The sequence below is a fragment of the Rana temporaria genome, chromosome 4 (assembly GCF_905171775.1).
Source record: "Rana temporaria chromosome 4, aRanTem1.1, whole genome shotgun sequence".
Classification (NCBI taxonomy): Eukaryota; Metazoa; Chordata; class Amphibia; order Anura; family Ranidae; genus Rana; species Rana temporaria.
In genome coordinates this window covers 198163106-198190480 of record NC_053492.1, presented here as the reverse complement: position 1 = coordinate 198190480, position 27375 = coordinate 198163106, and the positions used below count along the sequence as shown (strand labels likewise).

General features: G+C 39.6%; 2 protein-coding genes across 22 annotated transcripts in view; one reads left to right on the top strand and one right to left on the bottom strand.

Annotated features, from left to right (window-relative positions):
- The window catches only part of LOC120936886 (mucin-12-like), a 115005-nt gene extending 112450 nt beyond the window's left edge, over positions 1–2555 (top strand). Inside the window, exon 40 of the mRNA XM_040349652.1 lies at positions 2046–2555. Within this exon, the coding sequence (XP_040205586.1) occupies positions 2046–2099 (54 nt within the window). The 3' untranslated portion in view covers positions 2100–2555. The remainder of the gene's footprint in view (positions 1–2045) is intronic.
- Positions 2556–15286: 12731 nt separating this feature from the next.
- The window catches only part of LOC120936883 (mucin-4-like), a 162004-nt gene continuing 149915 nt past the window's right edge, over positions 15287–27375 (bottom strand). For all 21 annotated transcript variants that reach the window (XM_040349644.1, XM_040349628.1, XM_040349631.1 and 18 more), the window contains 6 exons: positions 27097–27278; positions 24666–24810; positions 21747–21935; positions 19783–19826; positions 19564–19670; positions 15287–16262 (listed from right to left, as the gene is read on the bottom strand). In XM_040349644.1, coding sequence (XP_040205578.1) covers positions 16212–16262; positions 19564–19670; positions 19783–19826; positions 21747–21935; positions 24666–24810; positions 27097–27278 — 718 coding nt within the window. In that variant the 3' untranslated portion in view covers positions 15287–16211. The remainder of the gene's footprint in view (positions 16263–19563; positions 19671–19782; positions 19827–21746; positions 21936–24665; positions 24811–27096; positions 27279–27375) is intronic.

Genomic DNA, 27375 nt, shown 5'->3' with positions numbered 1-27375 from the left:
TCCTGGCCAATTACACGGCGCGGCGCCGGGCCGCGCCGCTCGCGCATGCGCAGTGCCGCGCCGCTCGCGCTCGCGCATGCGCAGTGGGTGCCCGGCCGTGAAGCCGAAAGCTGTCACGGCCGGGTGCCCACACTGAAGATGAAGACGCCGGCCGGGGAGGGGGGGAGAGGAGCGGAGCCCCGGCCGGCGCGTCGCTGGAGCGCTGGAGCAGGTAAGTGCCTGTTTATTAAAAGCCAGCAACAACACTTTTTGTTGCTGCTGACTTTTAATAAACATACAAATGGCTGGAACTCCCCTTTAAGATAACAAAATAATACATATATAACTTTGGGGACAAAATATGCTTTATTTTGGAAATACTGTGTTGCAAAAATTATTTAATTGAATATGTAATCTAGAGATAAATATTGAAAATATAGTATAACATATAAAAAAAAAAGTATAAAATATAAAGTATAAAATTAAAAACAACGTATACATATATAATGCTTATGTGTTTTCCCAACCTGGACAATTAAAATTATAGAGACCAATCATTTAAGGTCCTGCTTATTCATACATAATCCCTATAGAAATAATACCCTAAAAACTTACGGTAACTAGTATGGTTAGTAAAGAGACTAAATCTAACAGTGAAAAAATAACAAACAAGACAAATAAAACTGAAAAAAAGTTTAAATTTTTTTTTTTTTACAAAGATAATTCTGCCAACATCCCGAACACATTCACTTGTAGAAAATTATTACCCCACTTGGGACTTTTAAGACAGAATGTGAAGAACAGTTAAGATATATGTAACAAAGATTACAAAATGTTATCGGAATTGAAAAAAGAATGTTGACCACATGGTCAAAACTACATGACATGATACAATCCATCGCATGAGGACATCAAAGATACTTAGAGCACACTTAGAGCACCCTAAAGCTCGGATCAATAAAATATCATGATGGCCCTGATACGGTGAAAGGCCAAAATTCTTATGGATGTTCACCAAGCAACCCTACGTGCTTCAAAAATGTATGTCCCTTCCCTTTTCAGGCATATGCCTACAATATAAAATATTACAATATATTAAATATAAAAAATAGAATAAAAAAATCAGGTAATCTAAATGTTAATACGTGGTTAAATAAAAGTACATTTAAAAAATATATATATTCTAAAAAATCTTGACTCGTATTGTTAGTAAATAGGATAAATCTAACAGTAAAAAGTAAACTGAAAAAGTTTAAATATTATATGGTTTAATAAAACAATATGTATGATATATTAATAAAACTAATAATTAATAAAGTTGTAGTAAAGTTGTTGACACTTACAAACTAGTTACAATGTAATTTTAAACAAGAGCTGCCGTATTTTGATGCATATTGAATTTTGCCATACAGAGCAATTCTTGGCTGTCATTTTGGCAGCTGGTAGTTGCCAATAATAGTGGTGGGGGAGCGGAGCTGAACATTGGAGATATGCCCTAGAATTTTTTTTATGTGTTTTAGGGCATAGCTCCTCTTTTTAGGTCCTTAAGTGGTTAAATTACATGGCTCAGATAGAAATCATAAGGAAAATGTTAGGTAAAAAGGCATTATCTTATACACATATACAGGTCTGTACTGTTCTTTTTCACAAGATCCTCCCCCTTTCTCCCAAGCTGAGGTGAATGGTGCTTCTTTGTCCATATGTATAGTAGCTGGGTCCACAATTTCTGCACCCTGAACAAAATCATGTCTGAATTCAGTAACCATGTGTGGTTACCAGTGGATTTATTGCTGAAAATATATGAGAAAGTCACCAGTTCCAATTTAGCCTCCCTTCCCTCCCAAGAAAAATTCCTCCACCCTCTCTCCCCAAAGCGAAAATTCCCCCTTTTCCACAAGCAAAGATATCTCTCACCCAACAAAAATCCCCCCCCCCCAATAATACATTACTCCCTCCACACAAGAAAAGGTTTCCCCCAAAACATTTACCAGACCTTACTGCTTCCAAATTAGGTAAATCAGGTCCCTCCTTTCAAGTTGCCCTTTTAATTTTTTTCTTCCTTTTAGATTAAAATCCAAAGGCCATCTCTTGAAACACATCAGACAAGCACAGATCCTTGATGAAACAACTTTACATTCTGTCTATACTTGGAGAAGAAAGCACTCAGGGAATTTCTTGGCAAATCTAAATCAGAAAGTTCAACCAGAGCAAGAGAAATGAGGACGTGGATTATACCGATCTTTGTGGTCTGGAAACTTCTGATCAATGCCATGTTGATAAAAAATTTTTTTCTAAAAAAGTATTATTTTCTTTGTGAAAATGTTTATTTTTATATGACTTCTATTTTGATGTACACATTACTTGTATCTTTAAATGTAAGGTGGCATTCTGTTTGACTGTCAATTTTATTTTGCATACAATGTTAACATTAATATTACGCATGAAATGATTTCTATTTTAATTTAATGGCATTCTGATGTGACCTTTTTTTCTATGTCACATATTTGCACTTTATATTGTTAACATAGCGATTATTGACAAAGTCTTAATAAATATTATCATCAGTTATTATTTAATTGTTGTTACTTCAGATTTTCACATAAATGTAATGAAATATAGAAACAAAGAAACAGAAGAGTGATGGCATTACCACTTCCAACCCAAGCCAATTCTGGCACTCCTCTCCTACATGTAAAAAATCATATATTTTTTTGCTAGAAAATAACTCAGAACCCCCAAATATACATTTTTTTTTTAGCAGAGACCCTAGGGAATAAAATGGCGGTCATCACACGGTATTTGAGCAATTTTTCAAACGCAATTTTTTGGGGGAAACAGTTTCAGGAATGAAAAAAACACTAAAGTTAGCCCAATTTTTTTTAGTACTTAAAATTCTCAATAGACTACACTTTAAAAAAATAAATAAAGGCTTACAGTTTAGAGGTACAGAGGAGGTATTGTGGTACCTCCTCTGTACTTGCTCTAGCTCGAACGTTTGCAGCGATACCTCACATGTGTGGTTTGAACGCCGTTTACACATGCGGGTGCGACCTACATATGCGTTTACTTCTGCATGTGAACATGGGAGGATGGGGGCGCTTTAAATATTTTGTTTTAATTTTTTATTTTATTTAATTTATTTTTTTATTTGTTTAAACTTTCCCTTTAAAAACATTTTGATAATTTTTTTATTCCTATTACAAAGAATGTAAACATCCTTTGTAATAGGAATAGGGCAGGACAGGTCTTCTTTACAGAGAGAGCTGGGGTCTATAAGTCCCCAGATCTCTCCTCTAGGTTGAAAAACCTGAGATAAAAAAACAAACAAAAATAAAACACAATCTCTGCCTTTCCAACTAAAAAAACAGTCGCATCAGTCGATTAATTCTCTGGCTCCCTGATCGCATTGGCGAGCCAGTAGAAGAACCGGTGGGCAACAAGAGGGGGGGCTGTCCCCTCCTGCCACCTGTAAAAACAATCAAGTGGCTGAACAGCCACTATGATAGTTTTTACATTGCAGGGAATCACCTACTGAAAAAAAATTGCTGCAGGCATCATTCAGATTTACCCACTTTTGTCATTTCCAGTTTTGGTTTGTTGTTTATAAGAAATTGCTGGCTTGTAAAGCATCTGATCAAACTGCAAATGTATACAGACTCATGTCCACAGTCCCTAACTCCTGTAGCATGTTTGTGGTCCCGACTCTGACCATTTCTTGTAATATGTCCAGAAACTCTGACCATCTCTTGTATCATGATCATCATCATTTGACTATATATACCGTTGTGCACCTGCTGTCTCTGATACTGAATATTCAGGAATATTCAGGTCTGTGGACCTTTGGTGATGTTGGGGGCCACATTTGAGGCCCCCCATATCAAGAAACAAGCCCATTCCACCACGTGTTAACAAAATCGCCTCCTAGTATTTTTGAAAGTCAGGTACATATAATCATCCTTAGCTTTTTACTTTCTTCAGAGTTGCCAGAGAAATTCTAGGTTTCTTATTGTGCCATATTAATTTAGTGGTTAAAATTCTTAAAGTTCTAAAATATGCTGGGGGTATATATATGGGGAGCATCTGAAACTTGTACATGATCTTCAGAAGTATTATCATTACTCCGACCCATCCATGATAGGGGGCGTGCTGCTATCATCTTTGTTTCTATTTTTATTTCCTCTAATAGTGGGATATAGTTTGCTTGATATATCTTCTCCAACAATGCGGTTAATTTAATTCCAAGATATTTTATTTTCATCCTCCTCCAAGGCAATGGAAACTCTTGTTGTAGACTCTGTTCCTCTTTCAATTTCATATTTAATATTTCGGATTTGATCTTAAAATTAGATAGATCTCCATAATATAATATAATGCAAATGCAGCTAATTTATGCTCTTCTTCTTCGACTTTGAAGCCCCCTATGTCCGCATCTCCCCGCACTGTTGCCAGAAGAGGTTCCTGCGCAAGCACGAACAAGAGCGGAGACAGGGGGCATCCCTGTCTCGTCACGTTATTTATCTTAAAGGGGGGTGACAATGTTCAATTTACTTTAACCCTGACTGTAGGACCTTTGTATAATGTTTGTATCCACTGCATCATCCTTGGGCCTATCCCCATGCTCTCTAGAGTGCTCATCATGAATCCCCAGTTTACCCTGTCAAATGACTTTTCGGCATCTATCAACAGGAGTAGACTGGGGACTCTCCCTTCTCTTATTTTTTGAAGTAACAAAAGTGTTCTTACCCCATTGTCCCTCCCCTCTCTCCCTGGTACAAAGCCCACTTAATCAGGATGGACCAGCTCCGTCATTAAATCTTTCATCCTTCTTGCTAATATTTTCGCAAACAATTTTGTGTCCGTGTTTAACAATGATATAGGTCTATAATTTGAACACTTAGTACTATCTTTACCTTCTTTTGCTATAATGGTAATTGATGACAATAAGGCCTCTTTAATCTCATAAAAATATATAAAAAGATAGAAAAGCTGCGCTACATTACAGTGACTAAATTCATAAAAACCAACAATAATTGAGTAATTAGAAATTAGCCAATCCCACAATCCATCGCTGGTGTGAATAAAAAGTTATTAAATGGAATGAACCATATAAGCAAAAGTTCTTAGGAGAAAAGTCCAATAGGATCCTAAATGTGAAATAAATCACACACTTGAGGGTGCCAGCAGATATATTGAATTCACCACAGAACACTCGTGATCCACCACCATAAGAATTTTATGCTTACCAGAGGCAAGCTGATAAACCGCCTGTATAATGCTAGCTGCAGATGTCAGTCACACTCCTCCGGCTCAGACAAGTACTGAGGACTGGATGCACTTCTAGTACTCAAGTGTAGGGATGAGCTTCGAGTTCAAGTCAAACTCATGTTCGACTCGAACATTGCCTGTTCGCCGAACTGCGAACTATTTTGTGTGTTCGCGGCAAATTCGAAAAGCCGCTGAACACCCTGTAAAAGTCTATGGGAGAAATCTAAAGTGTTAATTTTAAAGGCTAATATGCAAGTTATTGTCACAAAAAGTGTTTGGGGACCTGGGTCCTGCTCCATGGGAAATGTATCAATGCAATTTTTTTTTTTAAACTGCATTTTTTTCAGGAGCAGTGATTTTAATAATGCTTAAAGTGAAACAATGAAAGTGAAATATTACTTTAAATTTCGAACCTAGGGGGTGTGTATAGTATGCATGTAAAGCAGCGCTTGTTTGCCGTGGTTAGAACTGTCCCTGCACAAAGTGTCATTTCTAAAGGAAAATAAGTAATTTAAAACCACTCGCGGCTATAATGAATTGTCGGCTCCCGGCAATCCGGAGAAAAGTCATTGATAAAAAAAAAAAAATGTGCGGGGGTCCCCCCCAAATTCAATTACCGGGCCCTTCAGGTCTGGTATGGATATTAAGGGGAACTCCACCCCAAATTTTAAAAAAAAATTACGTGGGGTTCCCCCCAAATTTAAAAAAAAATGATGTGGAGTTTCCCCCGAAAATCCATACCAGACCCTTTATCCGAGCACGCAACCTGGCAGGCAACAGGAAAAGAGGGGGGACGAGAGAGCGCCCCCCCTGAACCATACCAGGCCACATGCCCTCAACATGGGGAGGATTCTTTGGGGGTCTGTGACCCCTCAAAGCACCATGTCCCCATGTTGATGGGGACAAGGGCTTCATCCTCACAACCCTTGCCCGGTGGTTGTGGGGGTCTGCGGGCGGGGGCTTATCGGAATCTGGAAGACCCCTTTAACAAAGGGGACCCCCAGATCCCAGCCCCCCTATGTGCATTGGTAACCCCTACCATTTCACAAAGAAAGTGTAACAAATTGTAAAAAAAAAACACAGACACCATTGGGAAAGTCCTTTATTAAAAAAAAAAAAAAAAAAAGATTCCAGCGGTGGTAAGCCACTCTCGGTCTCCTCTCCAACGCTGTCAGTATCCTGCAATGGGTGATCTCCTCCCCGGGGTCCAGCGATGAGAAGATCTCTTCATCCAGGTCCAGGATCCAGCGATGAGATGTCTGCAGTGCATCACCTGTCTCCACCGGAGGCACTCTGGGAATGATGCGGCGGGAGCTAGTGACAGCTCTTATATAGGTGAGGGAAGGGCCACCCGTCACGTGACCCCATCCCCCTGTGACGCAAGGGAAAACCCAGGCTTTCCCAGTGACTTGCAGGTGACACTTTGTGCAGGGACAGTTCTAAGCACAGTAACAAAATTTAAAGGAATATTTCACTTTTATTGTTTCACTTTAAGCATTATTAAAATCACTGCTCCCGAAAAAAAAAAAAAAAACCTTACAATTTAGGAATAAAACAAGGAAGCATTCATAAAATACAAAGTGCGTTCGTTGTAGAAATACCGGCCGGCATTCGAGCACCCGTCCGCTTGCGATGACGTCAGCGTTTCAACCTTTCCGACGCACGTTACGTCTCACATAGACATAGTGACTGGTTCCCCAGGGGGAATCCTATTTTCATATAGATGTAATCTATTTCTAAGTTCATGATTATTCTTTATGGGGTCTAAGTTTTTAACCCTCTACTTTGTCCAGTAGAGGGTTAAATATTTCCTTCATAGTTTTTTTCAACTCTTCACCTCTCTCTTCTGAAAGCGCTCTTATCCTTAGATTCTGGCGTCTGCTTTAGTTTTCTTGTTTTTCTTTTCTGTATAATGTTTCCCTCTGACTGGTTTGCAGAGTTTTAACTTGTGTTTTTGATGCTTGTATTTCTGAGGCTTGCTTTTGATTCTGGTCCTTCAGTTCCTCTACCCTTTTTAGCAGATGGCCCAAGTCTGATTGCATTGTTGCGATTTCTGTCTTAAAATAATTTTCTAATCTTTTTTCGAATTTTTCAAACATCTCTATTATTTCTGATTTGGTTGTCAATTGGGCATAGGTATTTGCGCTCCTGTACCTGCTTTGCTGTCTATCCTGGCGTCTGCTTTATTTTTTTCCTGTATTTCTCTTTTTTCGCAGACTCTTTTTTTCTTTTCTTTAGTCGCTTGTTGTTTTTCAGGAACAGGGCTTTTTGGATTTTCCTCTTTTGTTAAATATTTTTGGATCATACTGGTGTTCAAACTTTCCCTTGGGGTTTTAGGCTTGGTTCCTTTTGTAGTTCTGCTTCTCATTCTAGTGATTAAATAGATAAGAAAGAAGACAGATGCAGTGTTTTCACAGTCAACAGGGTTTGCCAATGCGCCTGCAAGATTTCCCATTCAACAAAGTTTCACAGTCAATTTCCCGTGCATCAACAGATTTCATGTAGTGCGTATACAAAGATAATACTTATTACTCACAGAGTCCATTTATCTGTTTACTCGCCTCTCCCTTATAGGTATTTGTAATAGGGGGTACACTGGGACAGACACGCGGATGTGCATGCAAAATTTTCACAGTCAGTAAAGTTTGCACAGGCAAATGCAAGGTTTTCACATTTAACAGGATTTTGCCGTCAATTACCGGGCCATAGGCAGGTGCAGGGTTTTCCCATTTAACAAAGTTTCACATTCAATCACCTGTGCATAGGCAGAGTAAGTACGTGCAATTATGTTTGGGGATGTTTACTTGCTGCTTACAGTCTGTTTGCTCACCTTATGGGTATTTCCTATCTGGGGGTTGCACTGTAATAGAAAACAGGGTGTACATACATGTTTTTTACCGTTAGCAGGGTTTGCGAAAGTAAGTTCAGGGTGAAAGATTTTCACATTGAACAGGATTTCACCATCAACTACTAACTCATCAGCAAATTGTGAGCATAACTTATATAAAAATAGTTCTTGCTATTCACAGTCCATTTGCCTGTTCCCCTATAGGTGCTTCCACTAGGGGATCACACTGGGGCAGGCAGAAGGATATGTATACTGGATTTTCACATTTAACCAGGTTTACAAAGTGCAAGTACAGAGTTTCACAGTCTGCTTACCATGACATGGACAGATTTCTTACAACGCCCATGCAAAAATAATACCACCTGCTCACAGTCCGTTCATCAGTTTGCTCACCTCTCCTATTTAGGGAATCGCAGAGCAAATGAAAAGAGGCACAAATAAGATTTTCACAGCCAGCAGGGTATTGCAGATAAAGATGATTTTTCACATTCAACAGGGTTTCAACAGGGTTTCCTAGTCCATTACCATAGCATGATTGAATTACATGTATAGCATATATAAGCGTTATGCTTACTGCACACGGTTCATTAATCTATTTGATCCCTTATATGTATTCCCTATTAGAGGATCACACAGGTGCAGACAGGAGTATACACATACCAGGCTTCACAGTCAATTAGGTTTTCAAATGCAAATGCTAAATTTATCTCTTTCAACAAAGTTTCATGTTTAGTTAGCAGTGCATAGGCTGATCGCATACAAAGCTCATAACTGTCTGTTCATCTCCACCCTGCATGTTGCTTCCAAGTCTCAAGGGGTGTAGGAGGGGGTCCACCAGGTGGGTCTTGTTGGCAGAATTGGAGATGGGTGCTGGGGGTCTCCAGTGGTGGAAGAATCAGCCCCACTACCTCCTGATAGTACAATCATGATCCTTGCTGCGATTGAGCAGAGTAGGACCTCACTGCTGGTGCGCATCGACCATCTTGCTGAGGAGTGTAATCTTATAAGGAATGAATAAATAAGTAAAGTGAACTCCTGCGCTGTCTGGGGTGAGGGGAACAAGGGAAAGGGAAAACTGGCAGGGATACTGCTGCAAATATAAGAAAGGTCTACCTCAATAGACAAGGAGTGATATATAAAACAAGTGAAAATATTTGCGCTGTAAAAATGATATACACAATGGGTATAGATATGCATGCATATACAAACATACGCACATATATGCATATAGTGGGTGGGAAAACCAAACGTGAAAGTGACAATAAAATGATAATAAGTGACAGTGTTGAACAGTCCCTGTTAGGGGAAAACGCAAAAGGTCCAGGAAAACAAAAGTCCAGCCATATAAAAGGTATAGTTCATCAACACTTGATCCAATCAATGAAGCGATGTAGACGCTCTGAAATCCCAAATGACATTTGGGATTTCAGAGCTTGAGGTGACAACGTTTCACTGGCCATATTTCTATATTGGTTCTAAAAGACAAAGCAAAGTCCTCCGTGGCTGCCCAAGAACAGATCTTTCTCTTCAATTCTGACCCACATACATATGCAACAGGACTTGACTAATCAGACTCCAGGAGCCAGCTGTGAGCCGTTCTTGGACATAGGACTCCTAGCCTGACACATTGGAGGACTAGAGAAGGAAAGGAAGCAGGGACTGACGAGCTTGGCGCTCGTGGAGATAGGCCCTAGGTTATTATCTAAATGTGAGTGCATCTCCACTGGCTAGGATCGAGGCTCCCCCCCCCGTTTTGTTACGTTATCACACCATTTGGTATATGCCCTTTTATGTTTTACATGCATCACATCATACGGAGATCCGTATCTGCTATCCAGTCCTGGACCACATCCATTAGGATTTGGCTAATCTAGTCTGACCTGACAGATCTGAGGTGAGCTACTGGGACCACCAGAGGTGTCTATGTGAGATCTTGGTTACGGCTTATCTTCTACTTTCACCAATTTTCGGATATGAGGCTTCTCTCTTTTGAACTATCTTACAAGTTTACATCACTTCATTGATTGGATCAGGTGTTGATTAACTATACCTTTTATATGGATGGACTTTTGTTTTCCTGGACCTTTTGCGTTTTCCCCTAACAGGGACTGTTCAACACTGTCACTTATTATCATTTTATTGTCACTTTCACGTTTGGTTTTCCCACCCACTATATGCATATATGTGCGTATGTTTGTATATGCATGCATATCTATACCCATTGTGTATATCATTTTTACAGCGCAAATATTTTCACTTGTTTCTTATAAGGAATGACCTCGACAAAATAAGGGGTGGAATGGCTGAAGCTGAGTCTAGAATATCAGCCCCCGAACCTCTTACAGCCACCCATGCCACCTCCATTGATCTTACAGCCACCCATGCCACCTCCAGCGCACATCACAGTCCCTTGTCGCAAAGACTGATGATGTTGAAAACCAGCTCAGGCGCAACAATATCAGAGTTCTGGGGCTGCCTGAGAAAAACGATCACCCGTCTGAATTTGCAGAGGAGTTCTTTAATCTTCTATGCCTTACGGATGCCCCACCCACCTACGTGGTTGAAAGGGCCTATCGGGTACCCATGGGCTGTGCCTACCTAGGCCTTTTATGGTCCGCTTCCTTAACTACCGGGACAGGGACAGGATTCTCTCTGAAGCCGGCAAACATCCCACACTCAAATATGGAAATGCCTCCGTTCTTCACTTCCCTGACTTTTCGGCTGACTTGCAGCGGAAGAGAAAAGCCTTCAATGATGGTCGTAGACGCTCTGAGATAAGAACATAAAATACAGCATGCTCTACCCTAGCTGCCTGCAGGTTCAGTATGACGAAGCAATCTGGTTCTTTGACAACCCAGCGGATGCTGACGACTGGCTGATCAACTTGCATTGAAGGACTCCCCCCACAAAGGTTGAGCTGGGGGGCGGCTGAAGAGGTGTTCTCTGTTCTGCTCATTGTTAATAACAAGTTCTAGGAGCTTTCTGTCTGTTGGTGGGTCTCCTCACCTCTCCAGTCCATGGTATGCAGGCAGTTGTGGATGGAGCCCAAAGAAATGTTTGACTAGGGTCCAATAAATATTAAATATGACCCTGGGGCAGTCAGTAAGCAGTATGATTTGTCAGGGCAATCTGTGAGCAGTATGTAGTGCAGGGCAGTCTGTGAGCAGTATGTAGTGCAGGGCAGTCAGTGATCAATATGTAGTGTCAAGGTACTGTAGTTATTAAGTATTGATGCATTGATGTATCAATGTAATGTTCTCCTTTTATTTGTATAGATTATTTGTTAAATGTTGCATATAATGTTTTGTAATATCATTTAGATATTTATACAGCAGCTTGAGGGGCTTTAGGGGCTTTAGGGAGAGTGGAAACATTTTTATATTTGCTTTTTGTCACCAAGTCCATTGAAAAATTTGGGAATGGTAATATGTAGGGGACATAAACCTTCAACTTCTTCACCTTCTGCCCTGCAGACATAATAAAAACTAATAGGACATTTCTGAAAAGTGAGCATAATGAATAGGGATGAGCTTAAAGCGGGGGTTCACCCTATAAAAAAAAAAAAAAATTTTTTATCGCCGTACTCACTGTTATATCGTACATAGTAGATTCCGACTGCCCACGGGGAATGGGCGTTCCAATCCAGACAGAAGGTGATTGACGGCCGGCTCTGGCGCGTCACGCTTCTCCGGAAATAGCCGAAATAGGCTTGGCTCTTCACGGCGCCTGCGCATAGTCTGTGCGCAGGCGCCGTGAAGAGCCGAGACCTACTCCGGCTGTCTTCGGGGAGCGTGACGTGCCAGAGCCGGCTGTCAATCACCCTCCCTCTTGAAAGGAACGCCCATTCCCCGCGGGCAGTCAGAATCTACTATGTACGATATAACAGTGAGTACAGGGATAAAAAAATTAAGACCGGCATACTGTAGCTCGCGCTACAATGCCGAATTTAATGCTGAAATGTTGTTCTGCAGGGTGAACCACCGCTTTAATATTTGGTCTGAACACATCTCTGAGCAAAGTTTGGCTGTTTGGGCATTTGTCTGAAGGTTTAACTTTTTGATAGTTTGGTGGTAGGTGAGCGACATACATTGTAAAGTAAAAACCACAACAGGCAGTTTTTGACAATTCCTTTATTAACCACTTAAGCCCCGGACCATTTTGCAGCTAAATGCCCAGGCCAGGTTTTGCGATTCGGCACTGCGTCGTTTTAACAGACAATTGCGCGGTCGTGCGACGTGGCTCCCAAACAAAATTGGCGTCCTTTTTTCCCCACAAATAGAGCTTTCTTTTGGTGGTATTTGATCATCTCTGCGGTTTTTATTTTTTGCACTATAAACAAAAATAGAGCGACAATTTTGAAAAAAAATGCAATATTTTTTACTTTTTGCTATAATAAATATCCCCCAAAAACATATATAAAACATTTTTTTTCCTCAGTTTAGGCCGATACGTATTCTTCTACCTATTTTTGGTAAAAAAAATCACAATGAGCGTTTATCGAATGGTTTGCGCAAAATTTATAGCGTTTACAAAATAGGGGATAGTTTTATTGCATTTTTATAAAAAAATTATTTTACTACTATTGGCGGCGATCAGCGATTTTTTTCGTGACTGCGACATTATGGCGGACACTTCGGACAATTTTGACACATTTTTGGGACCATTGTCATTTTCACAGCAAAAAATGCATTTAAATTGCATTGTTTATTGTGAAAATGACAGTTGCAGTTTGGGAGTTAACCACAGGGGGCGCTGTAGGAGTTAGTGTTCACTTAGTGTGTGTTTACAACTGTAGGGGGGTGTGGCTGTAGGACTGACGTCATCGATCGAGTCTCCCTTATAAAAAGGATCACTCGATCGATACGCCGCCACAGTGAAGCACGGGGAAGCCGTGTTTACATACGGCTCTCCCCGTTCTTCAGCTCCGGGGAGCGATCACGACGGAGCAGCTATAAACGAATAGCCGCGCCGTCGTCCCAGATCGCTCCCCGAGGGAATCCGCCGCACGCAGCGGAGGGGGTCCCGATCGGACCCCCCACCCGCTAGAAGGCAAGGACGTATATATACGTCCTTCTGCCTGTACGTGCCATTCTGTGGACGTAAATAGTCGTGCGGCGGGCGTTAAGGGGTTAAATAAATTCTCCTATTTTTGTAGATTGTGGGGATACCACATATGTGTATGTTATATTTTCTTTGTACTTGTAGTAGGGCAAAGAAACAATAGTATGCATTTTGTTGTTTGTTTTTTTTGTTCTGCCTAACATTTGCACTGAATTTAAAACACATATATTCAGCACCCAGGGTTAAAGTTCCCCTCCTGGATGCCGCATATATGTGTCGTATAGGGGGTTAAACAATTTTCCACTCTGTACAAAACTAGGGGAAAAAAAGATTGGCTACAGTTAGGCTCTTAATTGTGAAATTGCTATCTGATAATTTGGACCAATCTTCAAAATAGTAGTTTCCAGCCTTAGTTTAGATGAGTACTATAGTGTGTTAAAATCCTCCTCTGCAAATAACAGATAAAAGGTGAAAAAGTAAAATAACATTAGTTGTGGCCATTTTACCCTGTTATCAGTGAAGCTCCTAATACTCGTTTAAAAAGGGTTATTCCCTTGGATTAGATCAATTTTAATGTTGATCTTCCCAATCTAATAGGTGTCTTATTGACACTGAACCAAGGAATAGGGGCACTTTAAAGGAAGGGAAGTACTTAGATTGCACAAATTCTTTGAAATTTGCCTTTGCTTTCTCAAGCTTTCACTCGGAAAAAGGATAAGGATTTTGACTGATTAAAATTTGTCAAGTACCCTTTTCTGAGATAACAGGCTCAACTGGAGGGTGTGTGTTCTTCCCTCCTGTTTTTGGCACAGACATCTCCCATCGGACCTCTTGGAGGGGTTTAGGGATTATTTGGAACCATAATCATTATTAAAGGTGGTATTGTATTAAAAAGGCCCTACAGAAGCTCCAGAAGAAGCCACGTTTGTGGTGAAACATGTAGAGGCAACCATTATTTTGTATTGTGACCATGGGGCTGTTCTTGCCCGATTATTTTTAGAAATGTTATATTGTCTATGTAATTTTTTTTATATTTTTGATATATTGATGTTGATACTTTTGATTCTTCTGCACCTTAAAACAAAATGTTTCTGCTCTTAGGGTATTTCTTGTTAACCACTTAAGGACCAGTGCACGACTACTGTATATACGTTGACACAATGGCTCCAGTGAGCAGATGGACATACCTGTACATCCCCTTTAAGATGTGGCATTGTGGACGCACGTTCCCCATCCGCTGCGAGCTCCGTGAGTCTAACCGCAGGTCCCGTGGACTCGATGTCCGCGGGGAGGAAGACCGGGGAAATGCTGATGTAAACAAGCATTTCCCCATTCTTCCTAGTGACAGGACAATCACAGCTCCCTGTAATTGGGAGAGGTGATCAGTGTCGTGACACACATAGCCTATCCCCCCTACAGATACAAGCACTCCCTAGGACACACTTAACCCCTGAAGCACCCCCTACTAGTCAACCCCTTCACTGCCAGTGTAATTTTTACAGTAATCAGTGCATTTTTATAGCACTGATCGCTGTATCAATGACAATGGTCCCAAAATGGCGTCAAAAGTGTCCGATGTGTCCGCCGTAATGTCACAATCATGAAAAAAGTCGCTGATCGCCGCCATTACTAGTAAAAAAAAATATTACGAAAAATGACATAAACTATCCCCTATTTTGTAGACGTTATGACTTTTTTGCAAACCAATCAATAAACTCTTATTGCGTTTTTTTTTTTACCAAAAATATGTAGAAGAATACGTATTGGCCTAAACTGAGGGGAAAAAAAATTATATATATTTTTTGGGGATATTTATTATAGCAAAAAAATAAAAAATAAATGTATTTTTTTTCAAAATTGTCGCTTTATTTTTGTTTATAGCGCAAAAAATAAAAACCGTAGAGGTGATCAAATACCACCAACAGAAAGCTCTATTTATGGGAAAAAAAGGACATTCATTTTGTTTGGGAGTCACGTCGCACGACCGCGCAATTGTCAATTAAATCGACACAGTGCCGAATCGCAAAAAGTGCTCTGCTGTCTTTGGCCAGCCAAATGGTCCGGGGCTTAATTGGTTAAGTAAAAATTAGGTTACGTCCATAAACCAACAAAGAAAAATGAAATCCAAAGAAGTGAAATTAATAATTTTTATTAAAACTGTAAGGCATATAAATAGAAAGAGCTGCACCATCATCCATTTTGGTTCTAATCCTTATCATATTAGAAGCTCAGGCGCGTTGCATAACATATGCTTTATTACATAGTTTGATACATTATATACATTAGAGAATAAAAAATAGCTTCACAATCAAAGGCTATACAAGGCTGATACAAAAATATACTCTTTAGCCTTTTAACAGTATACAAAGACTAGAACGGTGCAATATAGTATTGAGAAAAACCCTTTCATATATATTCAAGTTTAAAATCTAAATGGTTGGAATATATTGTCATTGTGTACAAACCATTCACAATTGCACATAATAGCAGCTTATTCCCATAAAACTACCCTTCATTATGGTTACAGATTTTAAACCTTTTAGAGTATTTCTGTAGATGTAAGGAAAGTTGGTTGCTAATAGCAACCATTCAAGTTTCAATTAGGATTATATCATGTAGGGTTGAAAAGCAGAATCCAATTGAATGCCAAAGGTAACACTTTCAGTTTTCCTTTAGTTCTCTGCAATAGAACACCGTAGGTAGTGAGAGCCGGTATGGGTACAGACACTGCTCTGCATATTTAATCAAGGTAGAATAGGAGAATAAGCTTATACTTGTAGTTCATCCTGTTTTAGCTTAGGGATTTCATCAATAACATAAAAACACGATAAGATCAGGCAGCATATTGGTCTTTTAGGGCTGAGTTATCATTTATCATTTAATAAATAATTTAACATTTATTTAATACATTAGACATTCAGCCTGTCATCATATAGCGATTCAATTACATAAAGATTTTATTACACTTTGTAATTATTAGACAGTCTGTTCTCTGGACATACCAGTTTTAGGAAACTGGTTAAAACATGAGCGTGAGTATCAGCTTTCCCTGAGCTGATTATCCATACAAGTTTTCATTAGGTTTCATTTCAGGTCGCTTAATCTTGATCTAGGAAGAAGTAAAGAAAATAAATCAGAAATTTGATACATTTTATATATTAATCATGTAAAAGATATAACAACATTTTTTCTTGCCATGCAGGGCAGATTAGCTGGTTTGTTTTACGTATATGCACATTTTATTCACTTTACCACTGCTCTGTACAGCTGCTGAGTCACAAGAAAATACCCGCTATTTGGTGCAGCTTCTAACTTCAACTTGTTTAATTAAGCTTTCAAAAACACAAAGAGGAAGAGGAAGGGAAAGGAAGAGGAAATGAAAATAAATGGATTTAGTCACTGGGAATAAATATAAAGTTAAACACATAAAGATATCTTGATAGGTATCACGAAAGGGAGAAGAGGATAGAGATACATGTAGTATTTAATTCCTCCCCCCCCCCTTTTTTTTTTTTTTCTTTTTTTTTTTTTTTTGCACAAGTGGACTTGAAGGAGAGAAATAAACTTTCCCCCCTAAGAGGAAGGGAAAGGAAGAGGAAATGAAAATAAATGGATTTAGTCACTGGGAATAAATATAAAGTTAAACACATAAAGATATCTTGATAGGTATCACGAAAGGGAGAAAGGGAGAAGAGGACAGAGATACATGTAGTATTTAATTCCTCCCCCCCCCCCTTTTTTTTTTTTTTTTCTCACAGAGATTTAATAAAGAATTAAATAATGATTTGACACTGAACAGGAAAAGGGAAGTGGGAGTTGTGGGTTTTTTTTTTTTTTTTTGCACAAGTGGATTTGAAGGGGAGAAATGTTATTTAATTTGTCCCCCTTAAGAGGAAGGGAAAGGAAGAGAAAATAAAAATAAATGGATTTAGTCACTGGGAACAAATATAAAGTAAAACACATAAAGATATTTTGATAGGTATCACGAAAGGGAGAAGAGGATAAAGATACACGTAGTATTTAATTCCTCCTCCCTCCCCCCCCCCTTTTTTTTTTTTTGTTTTTTTTTTTTTGAGGGAGATGGAGGGAAAGCATAAGAGAAGAAAGAGGATAAAGGTAAAGGAGAGGGAGAAAGAAAAAAAAAGGTGTAAGATAGACCCAAATCGAGAATGTTGTCTTTAATGTTGTTATGTATATTTAAGTCATGTTGAGTGTATTTAAAGATGAATTTTTTGTACACGTTTAACACAAATGTAATATAATGTGAATTGTGTATGTTTTAAATTTTTTGAAATAAAAACAAATAGAAACAAAAACACAAAGCTATTGCGCTAGGCCCGCAGAGATATGCAATTAGCGGACCTCCAGCTGTTGCAAAACTACAAGTCCCATCATGCCTCTGACTCTGGGTGTCATGCTTTTGGCTGTCAGAGTCTTGCTATGCCTCATGGGAATCGTAGTTCTGCAACAGCTGGAGGTCCGCTAATTACATATCCCCGCGCTAGGGTTAGTACAGAAATCCTACATACAGCAGCTAGCACAGTATTGTTGGAAACAATAAAACAGTATTGTGTGGTAATGGTGCAGTGCTGAACTAAATAACGTCAGTGATAAAGTAAAGAGTTCATAAGTAATCAAAGTGGTGTTCTATGCTGTATGACAATATCTCTGAAAACCGTCACCAACACCCTATCACACTAACTCTTACCCTCAGGCAAAGACATATAGGCAAAATCGGCAATCCTCAACTTTAAAGAGATCACCTCCACCAGGGCAAGATTTTACTAGCACTGATCAGCAGGTAATGGATGCCTTACTATACCCCTGAATTGGCATCCATTACCTGCTGATCGATGCTAGTGAAATCTTGTTCTGGTGGAGGTGATATCTTTAAAGTGGAGGATTGCAGATTTTACCATTGGATGATACTTAAAGTGGAGGTTCCCCCTAAAAAAAATGTCTAACAATACATTCAGAAGACTGATTACACTGCGGGTATGCTGTTTTTTTTTTCGTACATACCTCGATATCGCCATTTCATCCCTCGGCTTCCGGGTATGATTCTTGTGGGGCTGGGCGTTCCTAGTTGATTGATGTTCCTCCGACCGACGCATACTTGACGTCACGACTTTCCGAAAGAAGCCGAACGTCGCTACGCAGGTGCCGTATAGAGCCGACTCTATACGGCGCCTGCGCAATGACGTTCGGCTTCTGTCGGAAAGTCGTGACGCTCAGTATGCGCCGGTCGGAGGAACGTCAATCAACTAGGTCCAGCAAGAATCATACCCGGAAGCCGAGGGATGAAACGGCTATAACGAGGTATGTACGAAATAAAAAAAAAAAAACAGCATACCGCAGTGTAATCAGTCTTCTGAATGTATTGTTAGAATTTTTTTTTAGGGGGAACCTCCACTTTAATGCCTATATGTCTTTGCCTGAGAGTAGACATTCCGACAACAAAACTGTGGATTTTTTGTTTCCGACGGATGTTGGCTCAAACTTGTCTTGCATACACACTGTCGCACAAATGTTGTCGGAAATTCCGATCGCTAAGAACATGGTCACGTACAACTCGTACGATGGCACTATTAAAGGGAAGTTCAATACCGGTCGTGTTAGTAGAAGTTAGGTGAGAGACAATTTGCGCTTGTCACCCTTGTGCTTTTCAGTCCGTTACAGAGTGAAAAATGTGCCATCTCCATTACGAATGCTAGTTTTACCAGACTGAGCGCTTCCGTCTCGTACTTGATTCAGAGTATGTGTGGAATTTTGTGAGTCGGAATTGTCTACAAACGATGGGAATTTACAAACGGATTTTGTTGTTGTAAAATTTGAGAACCAGCACTCAAATTTCGCTCAAATCCCGACAGAAAATGGCACAGCGCCGGGAGATCAGGTACATGAGACAGGGAGATGGGCACAGTGAGGCAGGGAGATGGGAACAGTGAGGCATGCAGATGGGCACAGTGATGCTGAGGCATGCAAATAGCCACAATGAGGCTGCAAATGGGCACAGTGAAGCTGCAAATGGACACAGTGAGGCTGCAGAAGGGCATAGTGAGACACAGTGAAGCTTAAAATGGGCACAGTGAGGCTGCAAATGGGCACATGGAGATTGCAAATGAGCACATCAAGGCTGCAGATGAGCATTGTTGACCCTCTTTTTCACTTACAGTAGCTGCTGCATTTCGAACCCTAGGCTTATACTCAAGTCAATACGTTTTCCCATTTTTTTGTGGTAAAATTAGGTGCCTCGGCTTATATTAGGGTCGGCCTATATTTGAGTATATACTGTACTACTATATTTAGCAGTTTATATTTACTAAAATAATTGCATTCCTATGTTCTGTGTACTATGGGATACCAGATATAAGGACTGCAGGGTCCTGTGTTTAGAAAGTGATACATACCTCTGCCGCACTGTCTACTTTGTCTAAGTGTGGTTTCCAGGAAATCAAATCGGGTGACGTATCTGTGTCCAAAGATGGGATCTCCTTATCTCCCAGTCTTTGAAAAGCTAGAAGTTTAAATGCAAAGAAATGTTACATACCTTTCTAAACGGTATATGTTGCTAAAAGCAAAACATGTTAAAAAAAAAATACATTGAATAATAATAAAGATATACTCACATGGCAAGATTGGTGGTTTCCAGGTAAATCGTGTTTGGTACAACCTTAATGAAAAAAAAAATGCAAATTATTCATATTATTGCTAGGACATGCATAAAGGCAGAAGGAATATAAATGTAATACTGTAACACTATAATGTAATATAGAAAACACAGACTGCCAGAGTAGAAAAAGGAAACAGTGATAATGGAATACAAAGGTACATGAGGTTGATTTGCTAAAGCAATATATGGAGCTGTGCATTCTTAAGGTGCCTCTTATTAGGGCCATCAAATACATAAATTTAAACCTCTAGCACAGGGGTGTCAAATTAAATTTTATTGTGGGGCGCATCAGCATTATGATTGTTCTCAAACAGGGCCGGTTGTATCTGTAAGATTAGATGTCCAGCGCATCTCCTCCCCTTACATTAGATGTCAAGACCCACCCCACCATCAGAAGTTGAGTCCTCCACTCTCCCTCACATCACAGTGCACCCCCTTTCCTTATGCTGCTGCTGGGAAGAAGCTGGATGCATTGCTTGAAAGCAGAAAGTAGGGGTCTGGAGGAGGACCAGAGGAGGGCTGGAGCTCTCCTGCAGCTGCAGGAGAGGTGCTAGGGCCACATTAAATGGCCTGGAGGGCCTTGTGTTTGACACCTGTGCTCTAGTATCTACAAAAACTAGCTGTTTGGGTAGTCTGACCCTTTAAATCCTATGTATAACACTTTTTACATATGACGTACATGGGCAGATTTGTTAAGTCTAATGTATGGAAATTACATGAAATAGATTTCCCATGAGAGTATTTTAATTATTATACACCTACTGTATAATACTTGTCTCCTTACAGGGGAAAAACCAACACAAAGCATGGTGATTATTGTGTGCTTTTCACAGCTGCATATATCACAGCTACTGTACGGTATATACTGCTAATAGTGGCAATAACTTTTTTCATGTAACTTAAAGGGTCACTAAAGGAATTTTTTTTTGCTGAAATGACTGTTTATTGGGTATAGAGACATAAAAGTTAACTGATTGCTGATTAAAAATTGAATTTAATCTATCATATAATGTGCCTCTAGTTTCACTTTCGATTTTAAAGGACATAAATGAAGTTCCGGGTGAGAGGTGAGTCGGGAAGACTCACAGAACAAAAACAAACAAATCCAGGGCAGTGTTTTGTTTTTAAAATGAATCTGATTGGTTCTGAGGAGTTTTAGACACACAGTAATGACAGCTTAGACCACCGTGAAAATCTCCCAGTATGATGGTTATAAGGAAACAGACAACCAGGAAGTGTGGAGATCACAGCAGAATTACAGCTACTTCAAAGCAAAAACGAACAATAAGGACATGAAACCAGTACTGCAGTAAGGTAAAGGAAGCTATTTAGCTAAAAAAAAATGTTCCTTTAGTGACCCTTTAATACATTGTATGATGCTTTCTTAAAGAGGAAGTAAACCCTGATGGTTTTTACTTCCTCTTTATTTCCCTGCAAAGGTAAAGCATAATGGGCTACTATGCATAGCATAGTAGCCCATTATGTGTCACTTACCTGAAACCAAAGCCTGCAATGTCACCGCTGTCCCCACTAGCAGAGAGCGTCCATCGTCACCCCTCTTCCTTCCGGGGCCGCGAACTCTGGCTCTGTGACTGGCTGGAGTCACGTGAGGTTACTCCCACGAATGTGCACGGGAGCCGCCAGTCACAGCATGACCCCTTTAGAAACGGCATGATTACTGTTTCTAAAGTGCGCCTGCGCCGTAGACAACAGCGCACTGCTCTATCGTAAATATCTCCTAAAACATGGAGGTTTAGGAGATATTTCCAGCACCTACAGGTAAGCCTTAATCTGGGCTTACCTGTAGGTAAAAGTGGTTGTACAGGGTGTACAACCACTTTAAGTAATACTCCTTTTAATATAAGCACAAACATGGCATCCAAGAACATATTGGCAGACACTAATAAATTTGCCACTTACTGGTCTGTATCGTCATGATCATTCTTGCTTTTCCTCTTTCTATAGATGTATATTCCCAACACTATGCCCATGATCAACAGGAAGAGGAATGCCAAAGCTCCAAATAATATTCCAAAGAATGCATTAAGGTTCATTGAGAGGTTTTCACATCGTTCACCAAAAGTGGCATAAATAGTGAATGGTTTACAACTAAAATAAAAAAAGATAATACATTTTAAGTAACAGGACATCAACTGGTGATACCAAAGTCAGTTTTAAAAAAAAATAACAAACGTGTTATACTTACCTAATCTGTGTAGTGGTTTTGTACAGAGCAGCCCAGATCATCATGTTCTCGTGTCCCTCACCGGCTCTACTGGCCCCTCCCTCCTGTCGAGTGCCCCCACAGCAAGCAGTTTGCTTTGGGGGCACCTGAGCCAAACTGCTGCTCTGTGTGTTCATTCAGACAGAGAGCTGTGGCTTGGCCCGCCCCCTCTCTCTCCTCATTGGCTCACTGACTTTGATTGACAGAGGGGCTGCTGCACACAGAAGGTTTTTTATGCATGCATTGAATTTATTAAGATAAAAAACCTTCTGACTTTACAACTACTTTATTATAGTGATAATATTTAAATGCTAAACATACAACCTCTTGTTTGGAAAATGTACACTGATTATACCAAATAATAGGTGAATAGTTTGTCTTTCTAAGGCTCTATTAATTATTTTTATCAGTCAGAACAAAGATACTAGAGACTTTCATGCCTTTAGGGTAGGAAATGTTTGTGCTGTTAAGACTTTGTTTGTGATTCAAATAAACAAATAGAATTGGGCTGAACACCAGAACTCCCTAACATGTAAAAAGTTCAAACCCGAACCTATTAACCACTTAAGCCCCGGACCAATATGCAGCTAAATGCCCAGAGGTGTTTTTACAATTTGGCACTGCGCTGCTTTAACTGATAATTGCGCGGTCATGCAATGTTGTACCGAAACAAAATTTGTGTCCTTTTCTTCCCACAAATAGAGCTTTCTTTTGATGGTATTTGATTGCCTCTGCGATTTTTATTTTTTGTGCTATAAACAAAAATAGAGCGACAATTTTGAAAAAAATGCAATATTTTTTACTTTTTGCTATAATAAATATCCCCCAAAAATATATAAAAAATATTTTTTTTCCTCAGTTTAGGCCAATACATATTCTTCTACATATTTTTGGTAAAAAAAAATCGCAATAAGCGTTTATCGGTTGGTTTGCGCAAAATTTATAGAGTTTACAAAATAGGGGATAGTTTTATTGCATTTTTATAATTCTTTTTTTTTTTTTAGTACTAATGGCGGCGATCAGCGATTTTTTTCGTGACTGCGACATTATGGCGGACACTTCGCACAATTTTGACACATTTTTGGGACCATTGTCATTTTCACAGCAAAAAATGCTTTTCAAATGCATTCTTTATTGTGGAAATGACAGTTGCAGTTTGGGAGTTAACCACAGGGGGCGCTGAAGGGGTTATGTTTCACCTAGTGTGTGTTTACAACTGTAGGGGGGTGTGGCTGTAGGAGTGACGTCATCGATTGTGTATCCCTATAAAGGGGATGACACGATCAATGCAGCCGCCGCAGTAAAGCACGGGGAAGCCGTGTTTACACGTGGCTCTCCCCGTTCTTCAGTTCCGGGGACCGATCGCGGGACCCCAGCGGCGATCGGGTCTGCGGGTCTCGCGGCCCTGGTCCCCGGAGCTTCGGACCCACGACCCACGGCTGGGTAGATGTAAAGGACGTACCGGTACGTCCATCTGCCCATCCGTGCCATTCTGCCGACGTATATCATTGTGCGGCGGTCGTTAAGTGGTTAAAGTCTATGAGGCTCGAACTTGAAAAATCAAAAGTCCCCATTTTGAAGGCTTATATGCAAGTTACTGGACAAAAACAGGTTATGGGGGCCTGGGAACTGCCCTGGGGGACACGTATCACTGCAAACACTTTTTTGAAAGATAATTTTTAAAGGAACCGTGATATTAATGATGCTTAAAGTGAAAAAATAAAAATTCAGTGGTGCATCTGTACCGTGTATAAAACATGCTGCAGCAAACCTGACTGGTAGAAAGAAAAAAAAAAGACCTTTCAATAGATTTTCCCAGCTGCAAGATTTTGAAAAAAACAAATAATCCTTGTCAGCAATAGAAAAATTTGGAAAAATTCTATACCAAGCCATTGTCCGAACATGCAGCCTCGCAGGCCAGGAAAGGGGGTGGCCAAGCAAGTGGCCCTCTTCCTGAACCATACCAGACCAAATGCCCTTAACACGGGGGGTGCTTTTGGGCAGCCTACCACCATAAAGCACCATGTCCCCATGTTGATGGAGAAAAGGGCCTCTTCCCCACAACCCTGTGCAGTGGTTGTGGGGGTCTGCAGGCAGGGGGGTTGCCATAATCTGGAAGGGCCTGGTAGGGATTGGGGGGCACGCTGGTAATGTTTTTCATTTTCATTCAGCTTGCAGCGGGGAAGCCTGCTGACAGCTGATAAATCCTTCGTTGTTAAGGAGGCGGCAGCCGGCTTCTCAGCCCAGGCTTTAATAACTGACAGCTATTCACTGTGTGCTCGGTGGGCAAACATCCCATCGAGTGCCCTGAAAATGTGGTTGTTCGCTGAACACGCAAACAGGTGATGTTGCTTGCCCAACTCTATATAAAAATACCTGTGCTATGTCAGGTAGGAATTATGGTGCTGAAGACTCTTGGGTATATAAAGTGTGAATAAAACTGTGTACAAGGTAGGAATTACGGTGCTGGAGATTTATGGGTAAATGAGATGTGGATAAAACTGTGTGTGTAAGGTGGGGATTATGGTGCTGGTGATTTTGGGGTATATGATGTATAGATAGGAAGATATTTCTGTAGGATTAGAAAACATCATAAGAAGAGCATGTTTACTTACATGCAGGTAGCGTTGCCTCCAATCAGATTACAAGTTCCATCATTCATACAGTATGAATTACACTTAGAATTACATTGTAAAGTGGTAAGATCCAATACAAAGCCAGACACACATATTAAATTCTGTGCCAGCTCACTTACATTCACTAAGAAAAAAGACAAAAAAATACAATTATTATGATGGTTAAGCAGATTTGTGATGCTTTCCTAACATACATTTAAAAAATAAAATCAAAGAATTATTAACATTTACATTGAATGAGTTGAATGTCAAAATAAAATAAGTAAAACAACTGGAAAATTCACACAAAGTCAAGGTATTTAGCATAGTGTTGCATTTTGAGAAAAGGAGAACAAACCCTTGGAGAAGTGAATGGCTGTAATCAGGTGCATACAGATCTGCCTATAATTTGGGGTCAGTAGTATTATAAGATGAATGATATTTCATGAGGCAGTGGTATGCTGAAAGGAGATTTTCACTAATTGGTGTGATGGTGATTTTATAGTAGGAATGATTTATGGGCTTTACAACACACTTAGGAGAGTTCAATAAAGCTATTGGCACTGTTTTCTGGCAGTATAGACCCTTTTAAAATGGCCTGCTCCAGATTCAAAAATCCCTGCTGCCCATTTCTGTAGCTTTACTGACACATGCATCAGAATCGGTTAGTTCTTAATAGCTCTAATACTGCACCAAATTCAAAAATAATTGACTCCACTTGATAATACTGAAGGTAATTAAGACCAACTCTAAGTTGGCGTACAGAGACAAGCACAGTGCCTGTCTCTGTGCGCTGTGTAGCAGGTAGTATGGTATGTTTGCTGCCGATAGCCTCTCCCTCCCTAATTCTCTCTGGCTGTTAAGGACACTGCCAGCTTCACAGCCAACAGCCTCCTAACGAGCACTGGCACTGACAGTAAGCGGGCCTGATGGAAATTCACAGGCACTAGTTTTCATTCAGGTCTGCTGTCAACTTGTGCTTGACAGCAGGCAGTGGGCAGATTCTAATGCCAATAGCAGGCTGTCTACTGGCTAATGCTATGGATTAACCCACTGCCTGCTGTCAATCACAAGGGGAGCAAACCTGATGTTGAACTCGTACCTGTGAATTCCCATCAGGCTTTACTCACACCGGTTTAAAACGTTTTGGTGCTGCGCTATCTGACAGCTGCATTCTCAGTACTCTACCACATGCACTGCATGCCCCAGATTTATGTATGTTTACATGCATATTCATGTATCATGCAGGTGACACATTTATGTACCTGTTTACAACAGGTACATGAATTTGTCACCTGCATTTACATTTGTCATGCAGAGGCACATTATAAGTATCAGAGATGTTTGTTTTTTTTATTCCCCTGACTGTTTTATGAGGACTTTTTTATTCATGAGCACTGGATGTGTAGCGCTTAATATTTTTTTTGTTCAAATTTGTACATTATACCTTGTAGGTGAGCTACTTTTTTGATCATATTATTGGTATAGTGCCAGGTGGAAGCTCAGCAGCAGTCTCAGTACTCTCCCGCATGCACTGCGTGCTCCAGATTCATGTACCTGTTTACAATTTGTCACCTGCATTTACATTTGTCGTGCAGAGGCGCAATATAAATATCATAGATTTTTTTATTTTTTTATTTCCCCTGTTTTATGGGGACTTTTTTGATCATGAGCACTGGATGTATAACACTTGATTTCTTTTGTTTAAATTTGTACATTATTGGTATAATCTGTTTTTATTTACAAACTTGTCTTCAGTTTAATGTGCAGTGTTTCGTTGTATTACATTTAACCTAACCAAGTGCTGCAATAAAAAAATAAGTAATAATAACTATCTTCAAAGCAAAAGAATTAAAATTTCAGAACAGGCAAACATTTAATCATATAAAAATAATGAAAAAACAAAACAAAACAAATGCTATTAGTACATTAAAACAGGTCATAGGTTCACTATAAGATATATTGCTTATATACTGTAAATACATCAGTGTAGTAACTCAATTCATCAGGGAATAAGATACGTAAAATATGACAGGCATTATTACTTATTCAACTGTATCAAAGTGATACATTGTAAACAGCAAGGTCATGATATTTTGGAGTTTAATAATTGCATTCTTAATCAAACACTTTTTTGTATTGTAGTATATGATGTACCGGTAACTATCCAATTCTAATTCTAACACCATAGAATTTGTAGTTTCTTTAACAAATATATATATATATATTTTTAAAGTATTTTCCAGCCCAGGTATGACTCAAATTACTCAATATACTTTTACGGACTCTGCCCCTGGTTAATAGCACATACCAATCTACATATTTTTTTAGTTGGCTACAGCAAACCTAGCTGTTCTATAAATTGATCTTTTTAGCAAAGGAAAGGATACAGTAATGATTCAGTAAACAGTAAAGGAAGGTAAACACTTACACTTGTCACCACTTGTAGCGTCAGATATTGAAAGAGCTGTTGAACGTGTACTTCTTTTTTGATTGGCATTGCTAATAATATAATCCACCAATTTATCATTTAAGAATCCAACAACTGTGATATTTGCTATATATGTAAACCGCGCTGTGAACTTTGCATTCCAAATATTATTACTAGTATTCCTAAAAAGAATAAGAAGAATACAAAATAATCAAACCATTAAAATATAAACGTAATTACTAAAAATGAAATTCTAGCATTCACATCTAAATGTTTGTG